The sequence below is a fragment of the Epinephelus lanceolatus genome, chromosome 10 (assembly GCF_041903045.1).
Source record: "Epinephelus lanceolatus isolate andai-2023 chromosome 10, ASM4190304v1, whole genome shotgun sequence".
Classification (NCBI taxonomy): Eukaryota; Metazoa; Chordata; class Actinopteri; order Perciformes; family Serranidae; genus Epinephelus; species Epinephelus lanceolatus.
Genome location: NC_135743.1, coordinates 3572050 through 3594930, shown reverse-complemented (window position 1 = coordinate 3594930; position 22881 = coordinate 3572050). Strand labels below are relative to the sequence as shown.

Sequence of the window (22881 nt, the reverse complement as noted above, 5' to 3'; positions counted from 1 at the left end):
TCAGCAGCGCACACACACGCACATGTGCAACTCACAGCTTGGGTGATGTGAGAAAGTGAAACATGGACGGCTTCTCACCTTAATCATTCATGCACGTACATCAGAAGAGGGAAGGAGAAAGTTGTTAATTGTCCGTGTTAAACTTAACTGCGGAGCTCTCACCGCTGCACGGTGCCGCTTGAAACTGATGAGGCGTGTGTCCATGTGCCGAAGATGTGTGTGTCCACTGCTTACTGGCGGGCACATCCCGAAGACCTGTGTGAATTTTCCACAGGAGATAGTTTTACTTTTTTGTCTATTCAAAAAATTACCCACAAATGGTCTACACCAAGAATTATTATTTTATTTATCTATGTTTTTGTTTATGCATGTTTTTTTACTTATTTAGTAATATTTGAGCAAAAAGGAAAATGTTTTTTCACCTGTGTCACTGTTTTTGTTTGTTTGTTTGTTTGAGATGATTATTGAAGAGCTGGTTGTACCTTGGTTGCAATATCTTGTGTGCTGTAAAGTGGTTTGAAAAAAATGAAATCGGAATCGGCCATCAAAAACTCAGGTCTAACATGTGAGACAAACACCATCTATTTGTCCAGTTCTCAATGAAATTATCCTCCTAGGTTTTCAAATTAAAAACTGTTTCTCCAGTACATAAATACACTGATCAGCCAAAACATTCAAACCACTGACAGGTGAAGTGAATAACCTTGATTATTTTGTCCCAGTGTAATGTTCTGCTGGGAAACCTTTAGTTCTGGCACTCATGTGGATACCATCTGACATGTTCCACCCACTCAAACACAGTTGCAGACCAAGTACCCCCCCTCATGGCAACAGTACTCCCCAGTGACAGTGCCCCCCCCCCCCAGCAGGACAATGCACCATGCCACACTGCAAACATGGCTCAGGAATGGCCCAAGGAATGTGACAAAGACCTCAAAGTGTCAACCTGGCCTCCAAATTCCCCAGATCCCAATCTGAGTGAGCATCTGTGGCACGTGCCATTAACCCACCTCACAGCCCACTGGACTCAATGGATGTGCCGCCAATGCACTGGTGCCAGACACCGCAGGACACTCCCAGAGATCCTGTGTCAAGGGTTCAAGACCGATCCAAGGAGGCCCCACCTTGGATTAGGGGGACATCTGGGGTACCGGCACATCACAAGAATCCTTGAGCAGATTGGGACCTGGGAAATTCAGAAGCCAGGTCGACACCTTGAGCTTTTTGTCATGCTCCACAGGACATTTCTAAACCGTTTTTGCAGTGTGGCATTAGTTTGGAGCGCTGCTTTTTAGACTGTGCCAAATTGATGTGGCACAACAGAAACATTTGGTCATACTCAACTGGTGACACTAATTTTGGATGTCCACCTTAAAACTGTACTGATCGCATAGATCTTCTTCTGCTTGGGGGGAAGACGCATTTCATTGCACAGTTTTTTGGAAATTTTACATTACCTCAACAGCCGCTACATATGTCTAGCTTGAAAACAACCCTGCAGGTGCTTCGTTCATCTAGCCCTGTGTAGGAAGGGTTTGTGTTGAAGTTTGACTAAAGGAAAGTCAATCATCTACTATCGTCTGCCTTGAGCTGATTCATATGTGGCCTCTTGAAACCACAATGACAGAAGTGGAAATGGTTCGATGTCTGTCAGACGAGGGAACTCTGTGATCTCAGGGTCCCCCCCCCCGTCTTTATTTTGGAAGTGATGTGGTGACCTGCTCTTTGTTAAACTGACTTTTCAGGCCTGACTGACTGAACGGCCCACAGGATAAAGATCTCAGTGTAAACAGGTTTCCCTCGGGCTGCCAGTAGAATCAGGATGTTCCAAATATAAACTGGAGCCAGTATTTCCAACTCAAAAAAAACCTGTTGTCTGTCTGTCTGTCTGTCTGTCTGTCTGCAGGTCAGAGTGATGGAGAGGGCAGAAGAAGTGAGTTATATAGACACACACACACGCACACTGCTGTCAGGTTTCAGGTTGTTTCCCTTTCAGAGATGTAAACCAAAGCTCAAGTTTCTGAGACATGAGCAGAATCACCTAAATATTTTATTCACAGCAGATCTATATAGACGGCCATTGTGCTGATTATCTTAAACTTTCCCGAGTTTTGATGGAACATGTATAGGCTCAAATTTTATGTGTTGAACTTCTTAAATTAAGGTCAGAAAGAAATTTAAAGCCTGTGGTTGTACATCACCCTCATTTACATTTGTAAAACAACCTCTGTCTGAGAAATTCAAATTTAAAGTCGTTGGAAGAAATTGAGACAGTATAGAAATAAATAAATAAAATATGTGCACAAAGTATAAAAAGAAAGACCATCTGCTTTTATGATTGCCTGAATAAGGCTCCAACTGTAGACTATAAAATTAATGGACGTAGCAAACATAACTAGGGATGGGTACAGAAACCTGGTATTAAACAGGCCCTGGGACCGAATTATTAAAGACGTAGTATTGATAAGCTCTGACGTTATTGGTTCTGCTATCAGTATTAGAGAAGCTCAGAAGATATATTTCTTGTTTATTTAGGTTACATAAACATTATCTTGTACAGTTTTTATCTCCACAACTCCATTTGTAATTTGCAATAAGATGAAGACATTCGTCACTGATGCATTTTTGCTCTGCCTGCTGCATGTGCGAGGGGCGGGGCCAGTGCTGCCACTGTGTCACACACTTGACAACTCCTGTGCATGTGAGGGCAGAAACATGAGCAATCTTTCGAAAAACATCTAGCAAGAGTACATGACATACAGACGGGGAAATACACCGTGTTCAACCGCCTAGCTCGTAGTTTGTCTCCCATTATCCTGTCCACCTCAGATATGTTACACACCATAATAGTTAATTGTTCAGGTTTCTGAGGTTTCTTCCTTTTTCTCCTTGTTAAAGGGGTTTTTGGGGAGTTTTTCCTGATCAGCTGTGAGGGTCCAAGGACAGAGGGATGTCGTCTGCTGTAAAGCCATTTGAATTTGTGATTTTGGGCTTTTTAAATAAAATTGAAAATTGAAACTGAATTCAAAACAATGCTGTAGCAGAACGTCAATTTATATACTGTACTTACATACAGAGAAAGTAAAGCAATATTAATTCTCTTGAACCCCCTCCCAAACCGATAAGTACTGGATCGATAAGCAGTATCGGTAAGTGTAGTAGTATCATTAAAATCTTAACGATACCTATTCCTAGTAACATCACTCATTGGATTGTGGACTCTAGTTTTACGCCTTGAGTTTGGAGGAGGAGAGAGGGATGGATCTGACTCATAGACTGTAGCGACGCTTCACACAGTCAAAGCAGCCCCGCCCTGAAATATACGTAACTTTGGGCCTTGATAAAATGTAGACAGGTGAGTTATATAAATATTAACCCCCCGCACAGTCGTCATGAATGATGAAACTAGCTATAGAGACCCAAACTGTTTTTGTACCAGGCTGTAAACATGTTTATTTCTGTTGTGAAATTGGATATTTTAACATAAGGGGTCTATGAGGATTGACTCGCTGCTGGAGACAGCCTCAAGTGGCCGTTCAAAGAACTGCAGTTTTTGGCACTTCGGTGTTGGCTTCATTTTTCAGCCCTGGATGTTGTTGTTTGGCAACAACCAATTATTATTCTCATTGTTACATTTGCTGACGTTTTCTCATTGAATTTACTGTAAATTTGCTTTCCATAAGTTCACTGTACCTTAAGAAGTGGAAAGCTCACATTTGAGAAGCTCATACCATGAAAAGCATCTTTACTCTTAACAATTACTTTTACAAATAATCAACTATTAAATAAGTACATCTCATTGAGATTCAAAGCAGGAAAGTGTTTATAAAACTCCACACTGTAACTTCAGAGGCCTACATTGTGTGTGAAACAAAAGTTATACATGCACACACACTGAATGAATATCAGTCGTGCTCTTGGCTGTGAAAGCAGGTCATACTTGCAACTTTCTCACACGTTTGTGCACAAATTTAATTTGGCACGCAACAAAGGTCCCGGGGGCTCATTCCACGAAATGAACAATGTGTTAACCTTTTGATTTGCACTGTGAGATCATTTCCCCTTTTATTCATTTTGAAACGTTGTGCAGATCAAAACAGAAACCGTACTTGCAACCCGTGCGTGAGCCTGTGAGAGCACTGCAGGACTCGTCAGTTTTTCTACGTTTCAAGGGTTTTGCACTGAGCTGTGCAAAAACGTCCTTCTCCTACTTAGTGTGCTCCCTGGAGTTGGAAAAATCTGCAGAGCATAATACATTTTAATAATCTAGTCCCCCTTGAAAACTTTAAAGCTGTGTTAAAAGTCCATATAACTGAGCAGTGCACATGCTTTATTGGAGCTGGTTTTAGTCTCCTCTTGGTGTGTTTGATGATTTTATCTGTCTGTTTTGTTTTGTTTCTATTTTAACTGTAACTGGTGTTGTCTTGGCCAGGTCTCCCTCGGAAAAGAGATTTCCATCTCAAGGGACTTTCTGATTAAATAAAGGTTAAATAAAAATTAATAAAATAGAAGTTTTGTGCAGCTATCATTTACAAAACATGACACTATGCACCAACAGGCTCCTCCCTGGAATCATATCACAGTATACATCTTAACATCAGATTCATCACGATATGTTATTACCTCTGCCAAGGAGGTTAAGTTTTCGCCGGCCTCTTTGTTTGTCGGTTTGTCTGCAAAATAACTCAAAAAGTTCTGATCGGATTTTGATGAAAGGTCGATAATGGGACAAGGAACAGATGATAAAAGTTTGGTGGTGATCGGTTGAAGCGAAGTGAATAAAATAATAAAATGGCGGGAAATCCGAGCTGCTTGGCGGAGGTCTGCACTCTCCGAGTGCTTTTCTAGTTGATTGTTTGGATGGCAATACGATCTTCAATCACAAAGTCTGCTACAATTAGATTTTTGCTCGATTCAGTTCAGCAGCCTGCGTTCGATATGCGACGATATCAGTAAATATCCTCATTGTCTTTGTTTTTTTTTTTGTTTGTTTTTGTTTGGGGTGCTTGCCATTGTCTGCCTGACGCTAGGCCCCCCTAGTACTGTCTGAATGTTTAGGATGAAAGCGTGCTTGGACAGATGGTGACGCAGACGTGCCATGGGAGTTTCAAAATAAAGGCGTATCTTTAAGATAATGACTTGTATCAATGTGTTTTACACCCCGACTAACCCCGAGATATTTAACCGAAGTGTTTTAAACACGTTCAGAAATGGTGATGTACAACTTCAGGGTTTGTAATTACTTCTGAATATAATATATCACAAGCTTTAATCCTCTTGACCCATATGATATTGACTGAACTGACAGTTCACTTCATCACTCGACAACATCCAGAGAAAGTTCAGCACGTTTGTATATTTACAGACTTCATTGTTTTGTCCCTCAGTGTTTCCGTACCCTGTGCCCCCCATTGAGGAGAATATGTTGGATGAGGGGAAACTGCTCAAACCCTGGGACACGAAGAAGGTAAAACCATTAAAAAATATAATATTTTTCTGTTTTATTATCTCTTAGGAATGTTTTTAATACATAATATACAGTCTTTGCAGATTATTTTTCACATCAGTTCTTTAGTCAGCAGCTGTTAAACATTTAGATTCTTGGCAGGTGTGTTAAAAGTTATAGTTTTTATACTCTTTTTTTTTTCTTCACAAAAAAATGTCTTTGTCCAAAAAATGCAATGTTTAACCTTAATTCTATCATTCAGTGTGTGAGAATCAAGTGTGTAAAAATTTTTTTTTGTTATTAAATCAGGGGTCCATAATTACTTTTTATACTGGTTGCACTGGTTCGCCTAACTTTTTCATTTAGGTGCACCTATGAGTTTTCACCGCAAATATGGAGCAGCAGTAATACATTTTAAGCTTCTTTTTTTTTGTCAGTTCTCATACATACTGGGGTATAAGGGGACACACAAGTCACGGATCAGTGCAAATTTGTTACAGCGGAGAGAAAAAGAAATGCCTAAAAATCCGTTTCTTACAAACAGAAGTTTAATTGCCAAAGACAGACACGATCCTCCTGCTGGAGACTGACGTAACATTTTGTCCACTGGCGACTTTGGTAAACTGTTTGGGTCATAAAACCAAAATCATCGTGTTCATTGCACTGAACAAACATTGAAGAAACACTTTCCCGAAAGGCAACGGGTCATAAAACTGAAGAGCATCTCTTATCATGTGATACTGCAAAATCAAACTTGCTCATTAGGAGGAGAGTTTCGATTAGTTCTGGTGTAAATGCCAATGCTTGGTGTCCAAAGGCTGCTTGAAAGCAGCAGGGATATTTTTTTTGTTATTGTTTTTTTACGTATCCAGATGATTGGCACACCTGGGTGATGCCACTGAATGTGCATTAACATGATGGATGCGTTTCCATTCACATCCTCTACAACGTATACACAGCTCTCTTTATGTTAGCTAACTTGGAAACCTTAAGCAGGTCTTCCTGATCCACCCGCTCCATTGGTGGTGACTACATGTGCTTTTTCACATGTTGTGCTCATTTCAGCATATGTTTCCACAGCGTTCCATACTTTGTGCTGATTAACTTTGTTTGCACATTACCAGCATCAAAGCAAGCGGTGTGGTGCAGCCAATAAAATGGATTAGTTGCACTAATTGCCTTCTGGAGACTGGATGAAATATAAAAGCACTTGACACTCTTCACACTGATTATGTATTTAAAGAAACAGAAAGAGAACTGATTTTTTTATTTTTCTCTCTCCAGTTGCCTCTTCTGACGTCCCGACCCAAATCCTGTGAAGTTCCTGGTATCAAGTAAGTCTAACACCACTAAACACACACATGCATGCTTTATTCATACCACATCGCACACCGCATGATGTCACATTTCTTTGTAGTGGCCTGAAATTCGATTCATCCTTTTGTGCCAACACAAAGATTGTGTCGGGGTTCTTTTACTTTTGAACCCCTGCAGGTAGTAATTAGTTCCTCTGCTGCTTCTGTTTTCCTCACCTTGAACTCTTAAGAAAACCAGACAGCATCATTTATTCACTGTTCTCCTCAGCCTGTAACAAAGATCATCAGAGTACTGTGAAAACTTTGGGGCACTCATGCCTTAAAAATTAGGAAGAAAGACGTTTAATTATGAAGATAACAAAATGGGAGGAGGGTTTATTTAAGATTCAAACTGCAGTTAAGTATTTATGGAGCAATGAATTATATCAGACTGCTTCCTGTGATATTAATGCTGAAACTACCAGATTAAATTTTCAAACGATCCCCTCCCAGCTTGTTTTAATTCCTGGGTAGATCTTAACGTCCTCTGTTTGCTCTCAGCATCTTTACGTCCCCGGAGCAGCCGTCCACGCCGGCTCACGGCGTCCCATCGGCCCTCAACACCGGCGGCTCCCTGCCCGACCTGTCCAGCCTCCACTTCCCCTCCCCGCTGCCAACACCACTTGACCAGGACGAGCCGGGCTACCCAGGATCCTCGTCTCTGAGCGGGGGGAGCAGCACAGGGAACCTGGCCTCCACCCTCACTCAGCTGGGCATCAACGCCGCCAACGCACAGGGAGGCAACGGCAACTTCCACCACCACGCACCAGGTACGTGCAGGCTGCAGCAGTGTGTGTGTGTGTATGTGTTGGCTTATTGATTCCCTAAGATCCAGGCACACGTTAAGATTGTTGAGCTGATTATTATGAGTTGTGTGGCTCGACTGATCAGAGTAAGGTGCTGCTGAGTCCGTTGCAGTCTGGTTTAGTTTTACGGTCTGGAGATAAATTCATACAATGTCTGGTGTTTAAAGCAGCTACAATCAATATTTAAATCATATCAAATGTATTAAATTACTGACAAGTTCAACATTACAGTTTTATGCAACATAAAAGTTTGCTCGTCACAAAATGGGCATGGGCGTGATGAAATTACATTGTATATCACGCTCGCAAACCTGTTGCTCTTCGAACAGGTCAGGCAGCGAGCCGCTGTCTCACATTGACCCAGCGTATAGGAAGTAACACTCTTCTTCAAACACTTTCATTCAGTGCTGGACAATATGGCAAAAAATATTATCACAAAGGTCTTTTCCATGTTAATCAGTATTTATATTTCTCCTGATGTATAATTTGATAATGTTGCCAGTTTGAAAAATATCATGATAATAACCAAAGCCTGAGGGAACCACAAGTTTCATTAAGTAAACTTTAGAAAATAGTTTATTTTGTATTAAAATAAATATCTTAAACATTCACTGTGCAAACATGGCTTGGTTTAGAATATATTTTGAGATAAAATTATATAATAAATAATGCGAACATTTAACTTTGCAAACATGCTTTATCTGATGTAACAAAGCAGCACCTTTTCAGGTGATTAAACTGGCCGACATCCAGAATTTGTAGAATCGTAGTTACATCGGTAAATCTCAGTTTGTTGTGTTTCCTGTCTTGGTTGGCTTCGATTGACGGCATATTTTGCAGATTGTTTTAATCTGCGCTTTGTCGCTTTTGACTTCCATATGACAGGTGTGATGTAGCTTTTTTGTCTACAGTTTCCTCAGCTTTGAAGGATATCACAAGTTCACTTTCAGCACTTTAACATAACGAGCTCTGTGTGTTAAAGAAACCAGATGTGGATTAAAAGGAAGCAGCAGGTGACTGGGCGGCAGTAGTTCAGTTCAGACTTAGGGTCGCTAGTTAAAGTCCCCGTCCGGACCAAATATAGTATGGACTGGTAGCTGGACAGGTGCCAGTTCACCTCTTGGTCACCACTGAGGCGCCCTTGAGCAAAGCTCCAAACCCCCCGCTTCGAGTGCCCATCCATGGGCAGCCCCCTCGCTCTGATATCTCTCCATGTAATGCCTGTGTAGGTCCTGTTTGTATATGTGTGTGTATTTCAGGCCCGTGTGTGTTTAACAACAGAGTGAAAAAATTTAATTTCCTCCTGGATGATAATTACGTCTAATCTAACATGTATATTGTTGCACTTTAATAACCATGCCTAATTCGTGGAATTAGTAGATTAGATTTTTTTTTCTTACTGGACTGACCTTGTTAAATTTAGCTTTCTGTTTGTCTTCACTCATATATTAAGGGCAGGTCAGATATGCACGTGGACTTGATAAAGAGACTTACATGGAAAAACCGTCCTGTAACTAAAGAGTCACTTTTCAGTTCCTCCAGCAACAGTTTGTAGATTCTGTGTGTCCTCAGGCAAGACACCGAGCTGCCTGGCTGCTCAGTTGTCGTAAATCTGTCTGACCAAAGTCTCAGCTAAGTAGCTAATGTGAAGGTTAGCAGAGGAAGTATGTGGGTGAGAGTGGATGAGATGAAACGAAGGGGGATGTACGGCAGGACGATGTTCTAAATTTAGCCTTTAGAGAGAGAATGAGGGAGGGATTTTTTTTTCGTGGGCGGAAGTGGAGTCGGAAAATGTAGCCGTGTTTTATCGTTTGTGAGGTGACTGAACAAACCGCAGGCAGGAAGCTGCAGTCATCTCAACCTCAGGCTGCAGCCTGACTCTCCAAACCTGAGTGTGGATCAACATGGTGTCTGTATAAGACTGTAAACCAGATGGGCAAAGTGTCAGCTGCAGCCCCAGGGGGAAGCTGCAAACCTCACGTTGTCAACTTTAAGTTTGGATTTGAAAGACAGATGTCGAACTTTTTTTTTTTTCACTATGAAAGAGTGTGAGAATTTACTATTTAGTTTTCAGTTCCCCAATGAAAACACTAAGGTCATGTCACAGTTTCCACATTTAACTGGTGGTAAAAAAGAAAAAAACACCTGCTTAGAGTCATTTTTCCTCTCCAAAATAATAAATACACAGCTCTCATGACCAGGTTCGTCCAACAGTCCAACACCTTGTTCCAGATTTACTTAGTTAATGGCCAGCTTGACCTCGTATTGGCTGTAGATATTAACAATCCCCAGAGGATTTCCCTACTTTTCTTATTAATGTTAAATAAACTCTTGTTAAATTGAACTAGTCGCCTCCTGGGGATGGACAGCCTGGGAGTCAGTCGGTTTGCTGGTGGATTTACAGAGTGGACGATGAAGTTGTTGGAGGATAAAAGTAAAAACGACAGACTTTCTTTGACTCGTGGGGTTGGCAAGTTAACGACTGTCAGACTCAGGACTGTGCGTCCTCCACTCCTAAAGTGCAGCTGCAGGCCAACAGTAAGTTATGCTATGTCATCTTAAAGGTGTCTCGTGAAAGTAGGCGGGGGTTGGAGAGAAAAAAGGGAGAGTACCTGCACCCAAATCTTGTAGTGGTTGAGAAAACCCTGCTGTTTATTCCGGCATTATGTTGACTAACACGTGTGTGACTTGCTTTGTTTATAAATGCGCATGTAAACATGACGGGCTATATCGAGGTCAGCAAAATGATGGAGGTCATGTTCATATATCATATGATAAGTCAGTAACTTCACTTTATTATCTGTTTGTTTATTAGAAGTAATATCGTTTTAGTGATATTCCACTTTGGCGCATACTTTCAGCTATATTTGGGCTCTGTGTCTTGTTCCTGGTTTCAGTCTGAACCAGGTCAGAAAGAAGACGTGAGACGCAGATTGTGGATGAACCTGACCTACTGAGGGTGTATAAAAAGAGGCAGAGCAGGGAGGTAGTGCAAGGTAAGGCAGCTTGAGGAGGTGCAGTGAGTGATGGCAGGAGGGTGTATTTGGGGACAGAGCTGATGTTTTCACCTGCTGAGATCACCTTGGGACGAGCTGAATCCCCAAACAGTCTATTTTAAACTGAAGCCACAGAGACAAAGAGAAAAGCCTGTACTCCTGTGCAGCTCATCAGTCAGTGAAGATTCATGTGAAGAGTTTTGTTCCATAACAAGAATATGTTTTTTTATTTAACAATAAATTATGACTCATTTTCCAGAGGAATTGTGTCAGTATAGTCACAGTTGAGGTTTGTACTGTTAATTGAAGTGTAGCAGTAATTAAAGGTGACTAACTGATCCATGATTCATTAGAATGAATCATGGATTTATTTCGTGACTCAGCTGCTTTCTGTTGGCGTATTTCATTATTCATGTTGTTGGAGAGCTTCATCGGGTCGTTCGCCTGATTGTTTAAATGTGTTTTTCAGAGAATTGACTTTTACCTGCTGATTTTGGTTGTGATGTACAGTTTCATATTTCATGGTGTGACTCTTCATCATGTTTTCTTCGAAAGGTGTAAGATGCAGTCGGGTTATCTCAGCCCGCCGTACAAACTGAAAGAGTTTTTTTAAGAGACTTGGCTGTTGATCAGTCAGTGTGAGGGTCTAACAAAAATTTGCTGTTGTGTTGTGGGAAGTAAATAATCCAGTGTTTTTGGAGTTTTATCATGAAAAAATGCTAAATATTCTTTGATCTCAGTCTCTCTTTTTTTGCTGTTTTTCGCGGTTTAATATAATTTTAAATGGAATATATTTGTGTCGTGGGATGTCTGTCTGACAAAACAAGCAACTCTAAATGCTCAGACACACCAAACCAGCATCAAAGAAGTGGCGGTGAATAAGGCCGACTGTTGGGTCAGCTCACGTTGCCTGTGTCTCGGCCAAAAAGTTGCACTTAGGCCCCGTTTATACGACAATTTCAACTGAAAACAGTAAACTTTAGTTGCGTTTTGGCCGATTGTTTACACAACAGCAGCGTTTTGGGTGCCTGAAAACGCAACGATTCGAAAACGGGTTCCAGAGTGCAACTTTTTGTAAACGGCAGCGTTTTTGTTTTGGTTTGTAATCACCGTGTTGTAGAGGAAGGCACTTCGGTGCAGGCGCATGGCGTCATGCCGTGGTGTTGCTTTGCAAATTTACACTGCCACCCATTGCCCTGGCGTACATACTACAGCGTTTCCAGTAGATTTTGCGGCTCCATGTGAACAGAGATCGTTTCAATAACGTAGTCATATAAACGCAGAAGTTTTTTAAAACGCAAAGGACAGACTTTTCTGTTTTTAGAGAAACTGTTGTCGTCTAAACAGGGCCTTAAACACACTGACCAGCAGTTCCCAACTGGTCCAGGCACGATTTCTTCCAAGTCATTAGTTCGATGCCCAAACAGTTTAATACATTCAGCATCATACTTGCATTTGGCCATGTTGTTGAGCTAGTTTGTTGTCTCTGTCAAGTAGCTGTCCTCACTCTACATTATGAAACAGGTTACCACTGACACCAAGACGGCGTTGTCGTGTAAGTGTGGTGCCCACCTTCTGGTTCCCCTTGGTTAACATTGTTAGCTCTGTCAGCACTGTTGCCACTGTTGAGTGCTGTCTATGGAGTTAGCCCCATTAGCTGCTAGCCGCTAGCTCAGCCACCTCCATGTTGAGAACCATCTGCAGACAACTCATAAGCTCTGAATACAACATAGAGCCACTTTAAAAAAGCCCCACAACAGATTTTAATCACAGTTTTGCTGCTTTTGTGTAAGCTGAATGTGTTTTGGGTTTTAGACGAAACAAGATTCATGATGAGCATTTTTCATTATTTTCAGACACTAAACTTGAAATAAAAATCCTTATTAGTTGCAGCTTTACATTACATTTTAGTTTTAGGAACTAAAAACTAAATCAGAGAATGGTTTTGGGTTCCACTCTGTGACTGTTTCCTGTGTTCTGGATCTCCCGACTATTTAGTCTTTAGTTTTTATGACATTTTTCTATTACCGTCCTTGTCTCAGTGGACACTGAGAGTACAGTTGGTTTAATAGTTTTTTGTTTTGCCTCCTCAGGTCTCCTGGCGTCTCTACAGAGCACGCTCAGTAACCCCTCCCTGCAGTCATCACTAAGCAACCCCAACATCCAGTCATCACTCAGCAGCCACTCCTTCTCCAACTCTTTGAGCTCCGCCTCCCTGCACTCGTCGCTCAGCAACCCCTCGCTGCAGTCGTCCCTCAGCTCCTCGCCGTCTCTTCCCTCCTCCCTCAGCAGCCAGTCGCTGCACTCCTCCCTCAGTAACTCCTCCCTCCAGTCAGCGTCCAGCGGTAACCCCGGCTACAACAGTGGCGTGGGCGGCTCCAGCTCCTGCTCTTCCTCCTACTCGCCACTGCTCAGTGGACAAGGCCAACCGTCGCTCAGCACGTCGCCACGGAGACGGGCACAGCTCTCCCCACTCATCCTGCCCATGGGAGGGGAGTCGCGGAGGCATCACTCAAAACAGTTCTCCCCCACCATCTCCCCCACCCTGTCCTCTATCACACAGGTAACGATTACACATCAGTTAGAGGGTCTGTTACCTTCTTCTACCTTCTTTTCTCTCTGTATTAACCCTTGCAACACACAAATAAGCCACATTACCGAGTTAGCAATGAGTGACAGAAAGAGAGAACCCACTTTTCAGCCAAGACAAAATTTAAGCACAGAAATGCCAGAGATATGTTCAGCCCCGTTTCCACCAAGCAGTCAAGTTCGGTTCAGTTCGATTCAGTTCAGTTCAGTTCTGTACGCTTTTTTTCCATTTCCACAGTGAAAGTTGTGGATGGTACCAACAGAAGCGTTCCTTAGCGTCCCCATGTTTGGTCCCCCCTCTGTTGGGGTACCTAGCACACAGATCTGGTATTAAAAGGTGGAGCCGTGAACACTGCAGTCTGATTGGTCAGTAGAGGACGGTCACTCTGCTCAGGGCTGAGTTGTGTCTGGTTTTGAGGCTCATGTAACCACTGTTCATACTGTGGAGAGTTTTATTAGTAAACTGTAACTATAAAATGAAAGGATGTTTTGCTGCCTCTCACAGCAGCTGGAGTCTGAGAAAAAATAACTTCATTCACTGGGCCGACTGCCGGCAACTTTTAAGGTGGAACGTTAACTTGAAATGTTACTCAATGCATGAGTTGATGACGTGAATCCATCAGCACACCTTAAAGAGACACTTCTCGTAATGAGTGGATCTTCAAGAGTTTATATATATTAATTTGGACCAGATTATGTGACCTGCATATATTCTAATCCTCACTTGGAGAAAAAAAAAGCATGATGGAGCGTCGTTCCTGTGGGCTACAGCAACACTAAACCCCTGAGCTTGCCTGAGAAGGACTAAATGCACAAAGCTGCTATTTTTAAATATCCCATGGAGAGAGACTCTCACTGCAGCCTCTTCTATTTTGTTGTGAAAATGTGGGCGTGCAGCCTCGTTCTGTGGACGATAAACCAGGTGCAGACTTCCATCTGTGTCACCGCTGATGAGGAAATGCAGCGAGTGCTGGACGGAGCAGTGAGTGACAACAACCCCGCCCACATTTAAGAGGACTGTCTGAACAGACCGAGGGTCTAGGTACCATGTCTGAAGGGTTACTGCTGGTTCCAAAGGGACTGGACTGAAAGTGTTTGGTGGAAACAAGGCTTTTGAGGCTGGAGACAAGGTCCTGCCAGATGCAATAGCCTCTTATTTAACTAAAACAAAAACCTAAAAACACAATATAAAATGTGTATTTTCTGTTTAGAAAATACAAACTTTTGAACATAGCAAGCACTCATCCATCTTTTAAGTGGCTATGTCTCCAGTCTGATCTCAAGTGCACAGCTGATAGGTACATGTTTTGATTATATAACAATACTATCTGTTGTTTTTAAGATCAGTAAACACAGAAAATATTGGACCAGGATTTCTTTCATTAGTCCCAGAAGTTGAAATCTTAAAGGACATGTGGATCCTGCTCTGATTCTGAGTAGTAAAAAACAAACAAGTTCTTGTGGTCACATCTGGAAGTTGCTCAATGTCTTCCTGGATGCATCATACACGCTTGCAATCTGCCTACTTGATATTGTCATTTTGTTTCTCAATATCGTAAATTTGATTTTGTATTTTCTGTTTCTGTCCTGAAAGAGGGAACCCTACTTTTTCTCCTTTTTTAAAGAGTTGTTGCTTCTCAGAACTGGTCTGAGGAGCGAGGGTGTAATGTCCTTTGAGGCAAACTTGTCAATGTGGATAAATCAGATTGACTTCACGTGACAAGCAAACTAAGAACGCTAATTTTCACCATCTGGTATTCTGGGACTCCTTCCACAGAACTAATTTCATAACTGCAGCTAACACAACTTGTAATTGTTGTTTTTAAGTGTGGTGAAAGTTTGATCACATCAGAGGATTATAGTGATAAATATGCTGTGTTGAATTGTGTCCTGATAAAAATGTTGCTCTAACTTTTATTATAAACTGTCTGTGTATTTGTGTACCCTGATTTGTCAGGTATTTAGATATAAAAGCTCCAGAGTTAAAAATTAATTTCCCTAAATTTGTGAAGCCTTCCAAACTAACACAGAAAAACAATTGTAGAATCAAAGAATGCTGTTGACGTCTGACCCTACCCCCTCACAGGGCGTCCCTCTGGACACCAGCAAACTGCCTCTGGACCAGAGGCTCCCTCCGTACCCACTCAGCCAGTCCCACCAGCACCAGCCAGGCTCCCACCAGCCTCTCCCCGGTCTGCAGGGCTCCCAGCCTGGCCAGCAGCCCTCTCAGATGAGCCAGCACCACCACCAACAGCTGCACCGCCTCCAGCAGCCGCGGCCCAATGCTCAGCAGCAGCAACAGTCGCAGTCCATGCAGCAGCTCCACCTGCAGAACCTGCGTAACTCACATAACCAGCACATGCAGCAGCAATTTGGATCGGTGGGTCACTGGAAGGCAGATAAGATTGATTTATAAATTAGATAAAGATAATACATTTGGTGAGATTAATTGATTTCTGAGGTTTAAACGGTGGTTACGGTGTGTCTCTCTGCAGCAACAGAGGTCGATGGGGCAGCAGATGAACACAGCGAACTCGCAGCTGATAAAGAATGAAAGGCCGATGGATCACTGTGTCCAGAGCTCCTCTCAGTGTCACGTTAAACAGGAAGCAGAGCAGCAGGCAGAGCAGCAGAGAGCCGGCGGTCTCCCTCAGCTCCAACAGATCAGCCACAACCTGGCTACAGACCTTTACAACGTAAGTGACTGCAACACCGTCAGAAACACTCACAACTGTTTCACCATCTCAGCTCCACTGAAACTTAAACTAAAATCACAAGTCTTGCTAGTGCCTCCTGCAGGCTGCAGTGTTTGTTACAGCCATGATATATGAAAGACAGACAAACATACAAACAAACAACACACTTTTGGTTTATCACCTCTCAGATTTGACACTTGAGGAAAGTTCATTAAGGTGGTTATTAAAGTCTGAAAGGTTTATCCTCTCAGAAGCAGGAATGTACTTAAACAAATCAAGATTCATTCTAAATATCCACAGCAAATTCCAGCACCATCTGGTAGTTATAACTTGAGATACCTTGTCATGAACCAAGTCATGGGGAAATTTTGGTCAGGAGGTCACCAGAATCATTAGGATTCATCTCCTGGGAAGGAGGAAAGTCCACAGTAGAATACGTGATGGAACCAACGGACAGATCACCAACTGGAGGCCCACCTGAGGCCACTAACAGCTGCCTGAAACCTCAATTTATATATTTCGCAATTATTTTAATCATTTAAATTTGGCTGCGTAGTTATTGACATATTTTTCTGTAGCATGACAAACTCATAGCACATATTTATTTGCTTTACCCAGACCTGGTTTCTTTCGGCTACGTCAGTAAGCTTTAGGCCCCGATCACACAGAAAGTATTTTGCAGGTTGTAAAATATGAGGCACACCGCACTGCCTTTCCAGTAGTGAAAAAAATTTTGTGCACCTTTTTATTGTTGCCAGGCAACCACAGACTCACCTCCTAACCTTATAATCAATCTACTGTTTATTTTATTTATTTCACAGTAATCGGTATCTAGTTCCTAAAATGTTGATGTAGCTCTGGTTGAGGGTGAGAGGCTGTCAGCAGATAAACAGAGATCTGTGTGGGTACATGAGACCCTAAAAAAGAGGCTGGATCATGGGGAGTACCACCAGTTGGTCCAGGAGCTTCTCCTCCATCATTGACGTTTACAGGCATATTTTAGGATGACTCAGGGGCAGTTTGACAACCTGCTGTCTATCATCAGGCCGTATAGCTCTGGGTATCCAGCAACCACTACCACCAGTTTCTCCTCCATTGTTTACCAACTGTGTTGTCGTGACCACCACAGAAGGCCTGCCTCTCAAATCATCTGACTGGACAATGGGGAAAAAGATGACAAAAAAGAGATGAAGTGGGGCGCTTTTCTGCTCTGAGTTGAGGTTTTTTCAACTCAAGGAGTCCAGAGTCCTCGGGCAAAAACGCATGCACCTAGGGCGCAGAAACGCAAGGTTAGCCTGGCCTGCAGCTTTTACAATCCAGCAACTCTGCGGCGAAGAATGGTCAGGATCAACCTGATAATGTTGCATGTTTCATTCAGTCGTGCGTCGTCCTGATTTAAGCCACAGTTTGTTTGTCGTCAGCACTGTTTCTGTTCACATCTCAGATAAGGAAGCTTCAGTCCAGTTTGGTGTCGCCATGAATATCATCCTCAGTCTGTTGTTCAATGAGAGGTCTCTGTTGTTTGGACATGGCACATCCAGCTCCATGACCCCATATCACCCTTTGAACCAATTAGCATCAAGCATGCATTCTGTGTTTGGACGACTGGTGGGGAACACTGAGAGCTCAGAAAACACTCGCTGATAATTGCAAACCAATCTAATCTGAGTTTCCTAGAATAACCCCTCATCAAAGGAAATAAAATAAAGGGGGACATTATGGAGCAAACCTTCAGAAGCACCAGTGACTGCTCATGGAGTTTGTTTAATCAGCAGCTTCATCTGTTTTGTCTCTTAGAATGATACGGTGTCTTTTGCAGCTGCCTTGACACTATTTTGAGTAAGTGTGAAATCATGTAGCTGATTGAATCATTTTTAACCTTTTACGTTAGTCATGACGGGGGCCTTTTGTTTCCAGGCTCTCCATCGATCCATTTGTTTGTATGTCCCAATCAAGTGAACATGATGGCTCAAGAATACCTCACCAATTTCCTCAAATTTGGCACAAACGGCCTCTTGGACTCAAAGATAAACAATAGGATTTGTTGGTCAAAGGTTAAAGTCACTGTGATATCTCACGTGATATCTCAAGAACACCTTGAAGGAACTTCTTCAAACTTGGCACTAACGTCCACTTGGACTTAACAAGGAACTGATTTCATTTTCTGTGGTCGAAGGTCAGTGTCATGGTGAACTTGCCTCTGTCCCATTCTTGTGAACACTGTCCCTCAGGAGGGCTTTAAGGGAATTTCCTCAAATTTGACACGTCAACTTGAACTCAAGGCTGAACTGATAGATTTTGGGGGTCAAAGGTTAAAGTTACTGTGACATGGTTTGTCTGATTCTTGTGAACATGATATCTCAAGAAGGCTTTGAGGGAATTTTTCATAATTTGGCACAAACGGCCTCTTGGACTCAAACATAAACAATTAGATTTTGATGTGCAAAGGTTAAAGTCCCTGTGACTTGGTTTGTCCCATTCTCCTGAATGTGACGTCTCAAGAACACCTTGAAAGAATTTCTTCAAACTTGGCACAAACATCCACTTGGACTTAACGATGAACTCATTAGGTTTTGGGAGTCACAGGTCGAGGTCAATCGGACCTTGTGTCCATCCCATTCTTGTGAGCATGATATCTCAAGTTCCTCAAATTTGGCACAAACAGCCTCTTGGACTCAAAGATAAACAATTAGATTTTGTTGGTCAAAGGTTAAAGTCACTGTGACCTGGTTTGCCCCATTTTCATAAACTTGATATCTCAAGAACACCTTGAGGGAATATCTTAAAATTTGGCACAAACGTCCACTTGGATTTAACAATGAACGGATCAGAATTTTGTGGTAAATGGCCAAAGGTCAGTGTCACTGTGACCTTGCCTCTGTCCCATTCTTGTGAACACTATATCTCAAGAAGGCTTTGAGGGAATTTCCTCAAATTTGGCACAAACAGCCTCTTGGACTCAAAGTTAAACGATTAGATTTTGTTGGTCAAAGGTTAAAGTCACTGTGACCTGGTTTGTGACAAAATTTCATGACAAAATTTCAAACAAATGTCTAACAAGATAAAATAATGAAGTGATGATATTTTATATTAAAAGGTCAAAGGTCAACTTCACTGTGACATCTTAATGTTCTTCAAAAACCCTTTTCTGGCCATTATTCCGTGTCATATCTCAGGAACAGAAGGGGAGACATTTGGTCAGATTGTGAATTGGTGACTCTAATCTTGAAACTGTGCTGATTGTATAGATCTTCTGTGTGCAAAGCGTCCATGTTTTAGAATTTATAGCTTCTTTGCAGCAGCAACATGGATTTTAACTGCAACTTGACTGGTCCACAGAGGCATACAACCGCGAGGCAGTAATTCTAGTTTTTCTCCGAAAGTACTGACGTCATAGATGTCATACAAATTATTCACACTACTCTGTGTTTGTGGGCGCCACTTAGTTACATGAGCACATGTGCTAGAGTCTGAATTTCACAACTGCTGCAAAAATAGAAACAAATAAAGTGTTTTCATCCCATTTTAAACAGACATTAATTAACAGGCGCAGATATGAAGGATGCATGACCTCATCTGTCAGGATCAGAGGTGTCGTGTTCACTGTGTGTGATGTAATGCTGAGAAAAAGCACCTGATGCTATTTTTAGAGGTCCGCTGAGTGGAAGTCATTGTGTACTGAGATATCTGATCACCCATTCAGCAAACAGACACCAGGAGGCATTCTGGCTTCTAACGCTGCAGCCTCAGAGATTTACCTGCAAGTTGCTGCACGAGCCATTTAAACACACAGATTAGAGACTGTTGAAGAGTTTCCTTATACAATATTGTGATTTAATCTTTTGTCATTTTTTAATCTAAAAAGAGTTAACATGTTTATTACATCAGAGGGAATCTATTTCCCAACTGGCAAACTAAACCCCTCTCTTCACACTCACTCTTCATGCAGTTCAAACAAGATCTCCTATTACAGGACTCAGTCTGTTTGTGGGTTGTTACATGATGCATGTTTTGTTTCAGGTGCAATCTAACTCCGTCCATTAATCCTGAGAAAATGAGCCAGAGGTAGGGGCACAAAAGAGAGAGGAAGGAAACTGAACAGAAACTGCAACGACTTTAGTTTGTCCATTTTTTTGCTGTGTTTACTCTCTAAATAAAGGAATATTCTGATAAAACTTAAACTAATAATCAAGTCGTGGTCACACAGCAGATTTCATGTACTGCCATCAACCACAGTGAAAATATCAAGCCTTTAACTCTGTTCTTGAAATTTAGTTGCCATTTTTCAGTGGCAGCCTCTGAGGCTGTGAAACGAAGCCAATGTGGAAGTGCCAAAAAACTGCAGTTCCTCTTGTTGCTACTTGAGGCTGGCTCCAAAACAGAGTCAATCCCCATAGACCTCCATGTTTAAATGCCCAACTTAACAGCAAAAATAAACATGTTTATTTCCTGATTCAAAAATGGTTTTGGTCTCAACATTCATGACAACTGTACAGGGTACATTTTTATATACATATCACCCGTTTACATTTTATGAAGGCCTAAAGTTCCGCATATTTAAGGATGGGGCCAGTTGAGTGACTGTCTACAGTTAGATCCATCCCTCAGTGTAACCAAGATCTTATTTCAATGTTTTCCAGGATGCCTTGTTCAACTCTCTTCTGGACGACCCATATCTGAGTCTGCAGCTTTCGGGCAAATCCAACCAGCAGGTAACTGAGGTGCACATTCTCATGATGTCATTATAAACTGTGAATAACAGTGCCTGAGGGGAGCATGATGTCACTCGCTGGTGTCTGAGCTGATCATTGTAAACCCAGCTGGTTGTGTTTACAGTTGAGGGCAGAGCCAGTCTGAAAATTTGTCATTTTCTCTTCATTGGTGGTTTTTCTTGGTTTTAAAAGTCTGGTGGCTTTGGGGTCGAGGCACTGACCATGAATCACAACGTCACCGGTCTGACTCATTAGCTGCATGTTTCTCCTCATGTGCTCCCTCATGTTTGATATACACTGAACAAAAATATAACGCAACACTTTTGTTTTTGCTCTCATTTTTCATGAGCTGAACTCAAAGATCTAAAACATTTTCTATACACACAAAAGACCATTTCTCACAAATATTGTTCACAAATCTGTCTAAATCTGTGTTAGTGAGCACTTCTCCTTTGCCGAGATAATCCATCCCACCTCACAGGTGTGGCATATCAAGATGCTGATTAGACAGCGTGAATATTGCACAGGTGTGCCTTAGGCTGGCCACAATAAAAGGCCACTCTAAAATGTTCAGTTTTATCACACAGCACAATGCCACAGATGTCGCAAGTTTTGAGGGAGCGTGCAATTGGCATGCTGACTGCAGGAATGTCCACCAGAGCTGTTGCCCGTGAATTGAATGTTCATTTCTCTACCACAAGCCGTCTCCAAAGGCGTTTCAGACAATTTGGCAGTACATCCAACTGGCCTCACAACCGCAGACCACGTGTAACCACACCAGCCCAGGACCTCCACATCCAGTATGTTCACCTCCAAGATCGTCTGAGACCAGCCACCCGGACAGCTGCTGCAACAATTGGTTTGCATAACCAAAGAATTTCTGCACGAACTGTCAGAAACCGTCTCAGGGAAGCTCATCTGCATGCTCGTTGTCCTCATCAGGGTCTCGACCTGACTGCAGTTCGTCGTCCTAACCGACTTGAGTGGGCAAATGCTCACATTCGATGGCGTCTGGCACGTTGGAGAGGTGTTCTCTTCACGGATGAATCCCGGTTTTCACTGTTCAGGGCAGATGGCAGACAGCATGTGTGGCGTCGTGTGGGTGAGTGGTTTGCTGATGTCAACGCTGTGGATCGAGTGGCCCATGGTGGTGGTGGGGTTATGGTATGGGCAGGCGAATATTATGGACAACGAACACAGGTGCATTTTATTGATGGCATTTTGAATGCACAGAGATATCGTGACGAGATCCTGAGGCCCATTGCTGTGCCATTCGTCCACGACCATCACCTCATGTTGCAGCATGATAATGCACGGCCCCATGTTGCAAGGATCTGTACACAATTCCTGGAAGCTGAGAACATCCCAGTTCTTGCATGGCCAGCATACTCACCGGACATGTCATCCATTGAGCATGTTTTGGATGCTCTGGATCGGCGTATACGACAGCGTGTTCCAGTTCTTGCCAATATCCAGCAACTTTGCACAGCCATTGAAGAGGAGTGGACCCAGACCCCCCCAATAAAGCAAAACTGCACATTTCAGAGTGGCCTTTTTATTGTGGCCAGCCTAAGGCACACCTGTGCAATATTCATGCTGTCTAATCAGCATCTTGATATGCCACACCTGTGAGGTGGGATGGATTATCTCGGCAAAGGAGAAGTGCTCACTAACACAGATAGACAGACAGATTTGTGAACAATATTTGTGAGGAAATGGTCTTTTGTGTGTATAGAAAATGTTTTAGATCTTTGAGTTCAGCTCATGAAAAATGGGAGCAAAAACAAAAGTGTTGCGTTTATATTTTTGTTCAGTGTAGTTTTGCTGTTGTTAAACATGGTCTCCGGTAAATCAATATGTTCGCTGTTTTCTGTGGAGACTTAGATGTAAAGCTCTGGCAGCTCTGCACTAAAATGATCAATTTTCTCCTCTATATTTTTAGGGATGCACCGAAATGAAAATTTGTGGCCGAAGCCAAATAATATTAAACGCTTGGCCGAATACCGAGTACCGAATACCGAATATTGTTGTTTAGTTTTTCATTAGTTTTTGCAGATGAACCCTCCAGATTAGTGTTGTCACGGTACCAAAATTGGGACCCACTGTGCAATACCAATGAAAATACCATGGTTCTGAGTAGTATCACGATACCACAGCAAAAATTAGGCAGATGTGCCTTTTGTCATTTATGAAAAGATAAATCACTTTTCTATAATACATCAATGATATTTCAATGTAATAAATTACTTATTGACTTATTCATACTTCAGAAACAGCATCA

General features: G+C 42.3%; 1 protein-coding gene across 5 annotated transcripts in view; it reads left to right on the top strand.

Moving 5' to 3' along the window:
• The window catches only part of LOC117265889 (CREB-regulated transcription coactivator 2), a 64267-nt gene that overhangs the window by 35848 nt on the left and 5538 nt on the right, over positions 1-22881 (top strand). For 4 of the 5 annotated variants that reach the window (XM_033640695.2, XM_033640693.2, XM_078171306.1 and 1 more), the window contains 8 exons: positions 1907-1933; positions 5388-5467; positions 6731-6780; positions 7303-7571; positions 12697-13166; positions 15279-15572; positions 15688-15888; positions 20529-20600. In XM_033640695.2, the coding sequence (XP_033496586.1) occupies positions 1907-1933; positions 5388-5467; positions 6731-6780; positions 7303-7571; positions 12697-13166; positions 15279-15572; positions 15688-15888; positions 20529-20600 (1463 nt within the window). The remainder of the gene's footprint in view (positions 1-1906; positions 1934-5387; positions 5468-6730; positions 6781-7302; positions 7572-12696; positions 13167-15278; positions 15573-15687; positions 15889-20528; positions 20601-22881) is intronic. The other variant, XM_078171305.1, reaches the window with a different exon arrangement.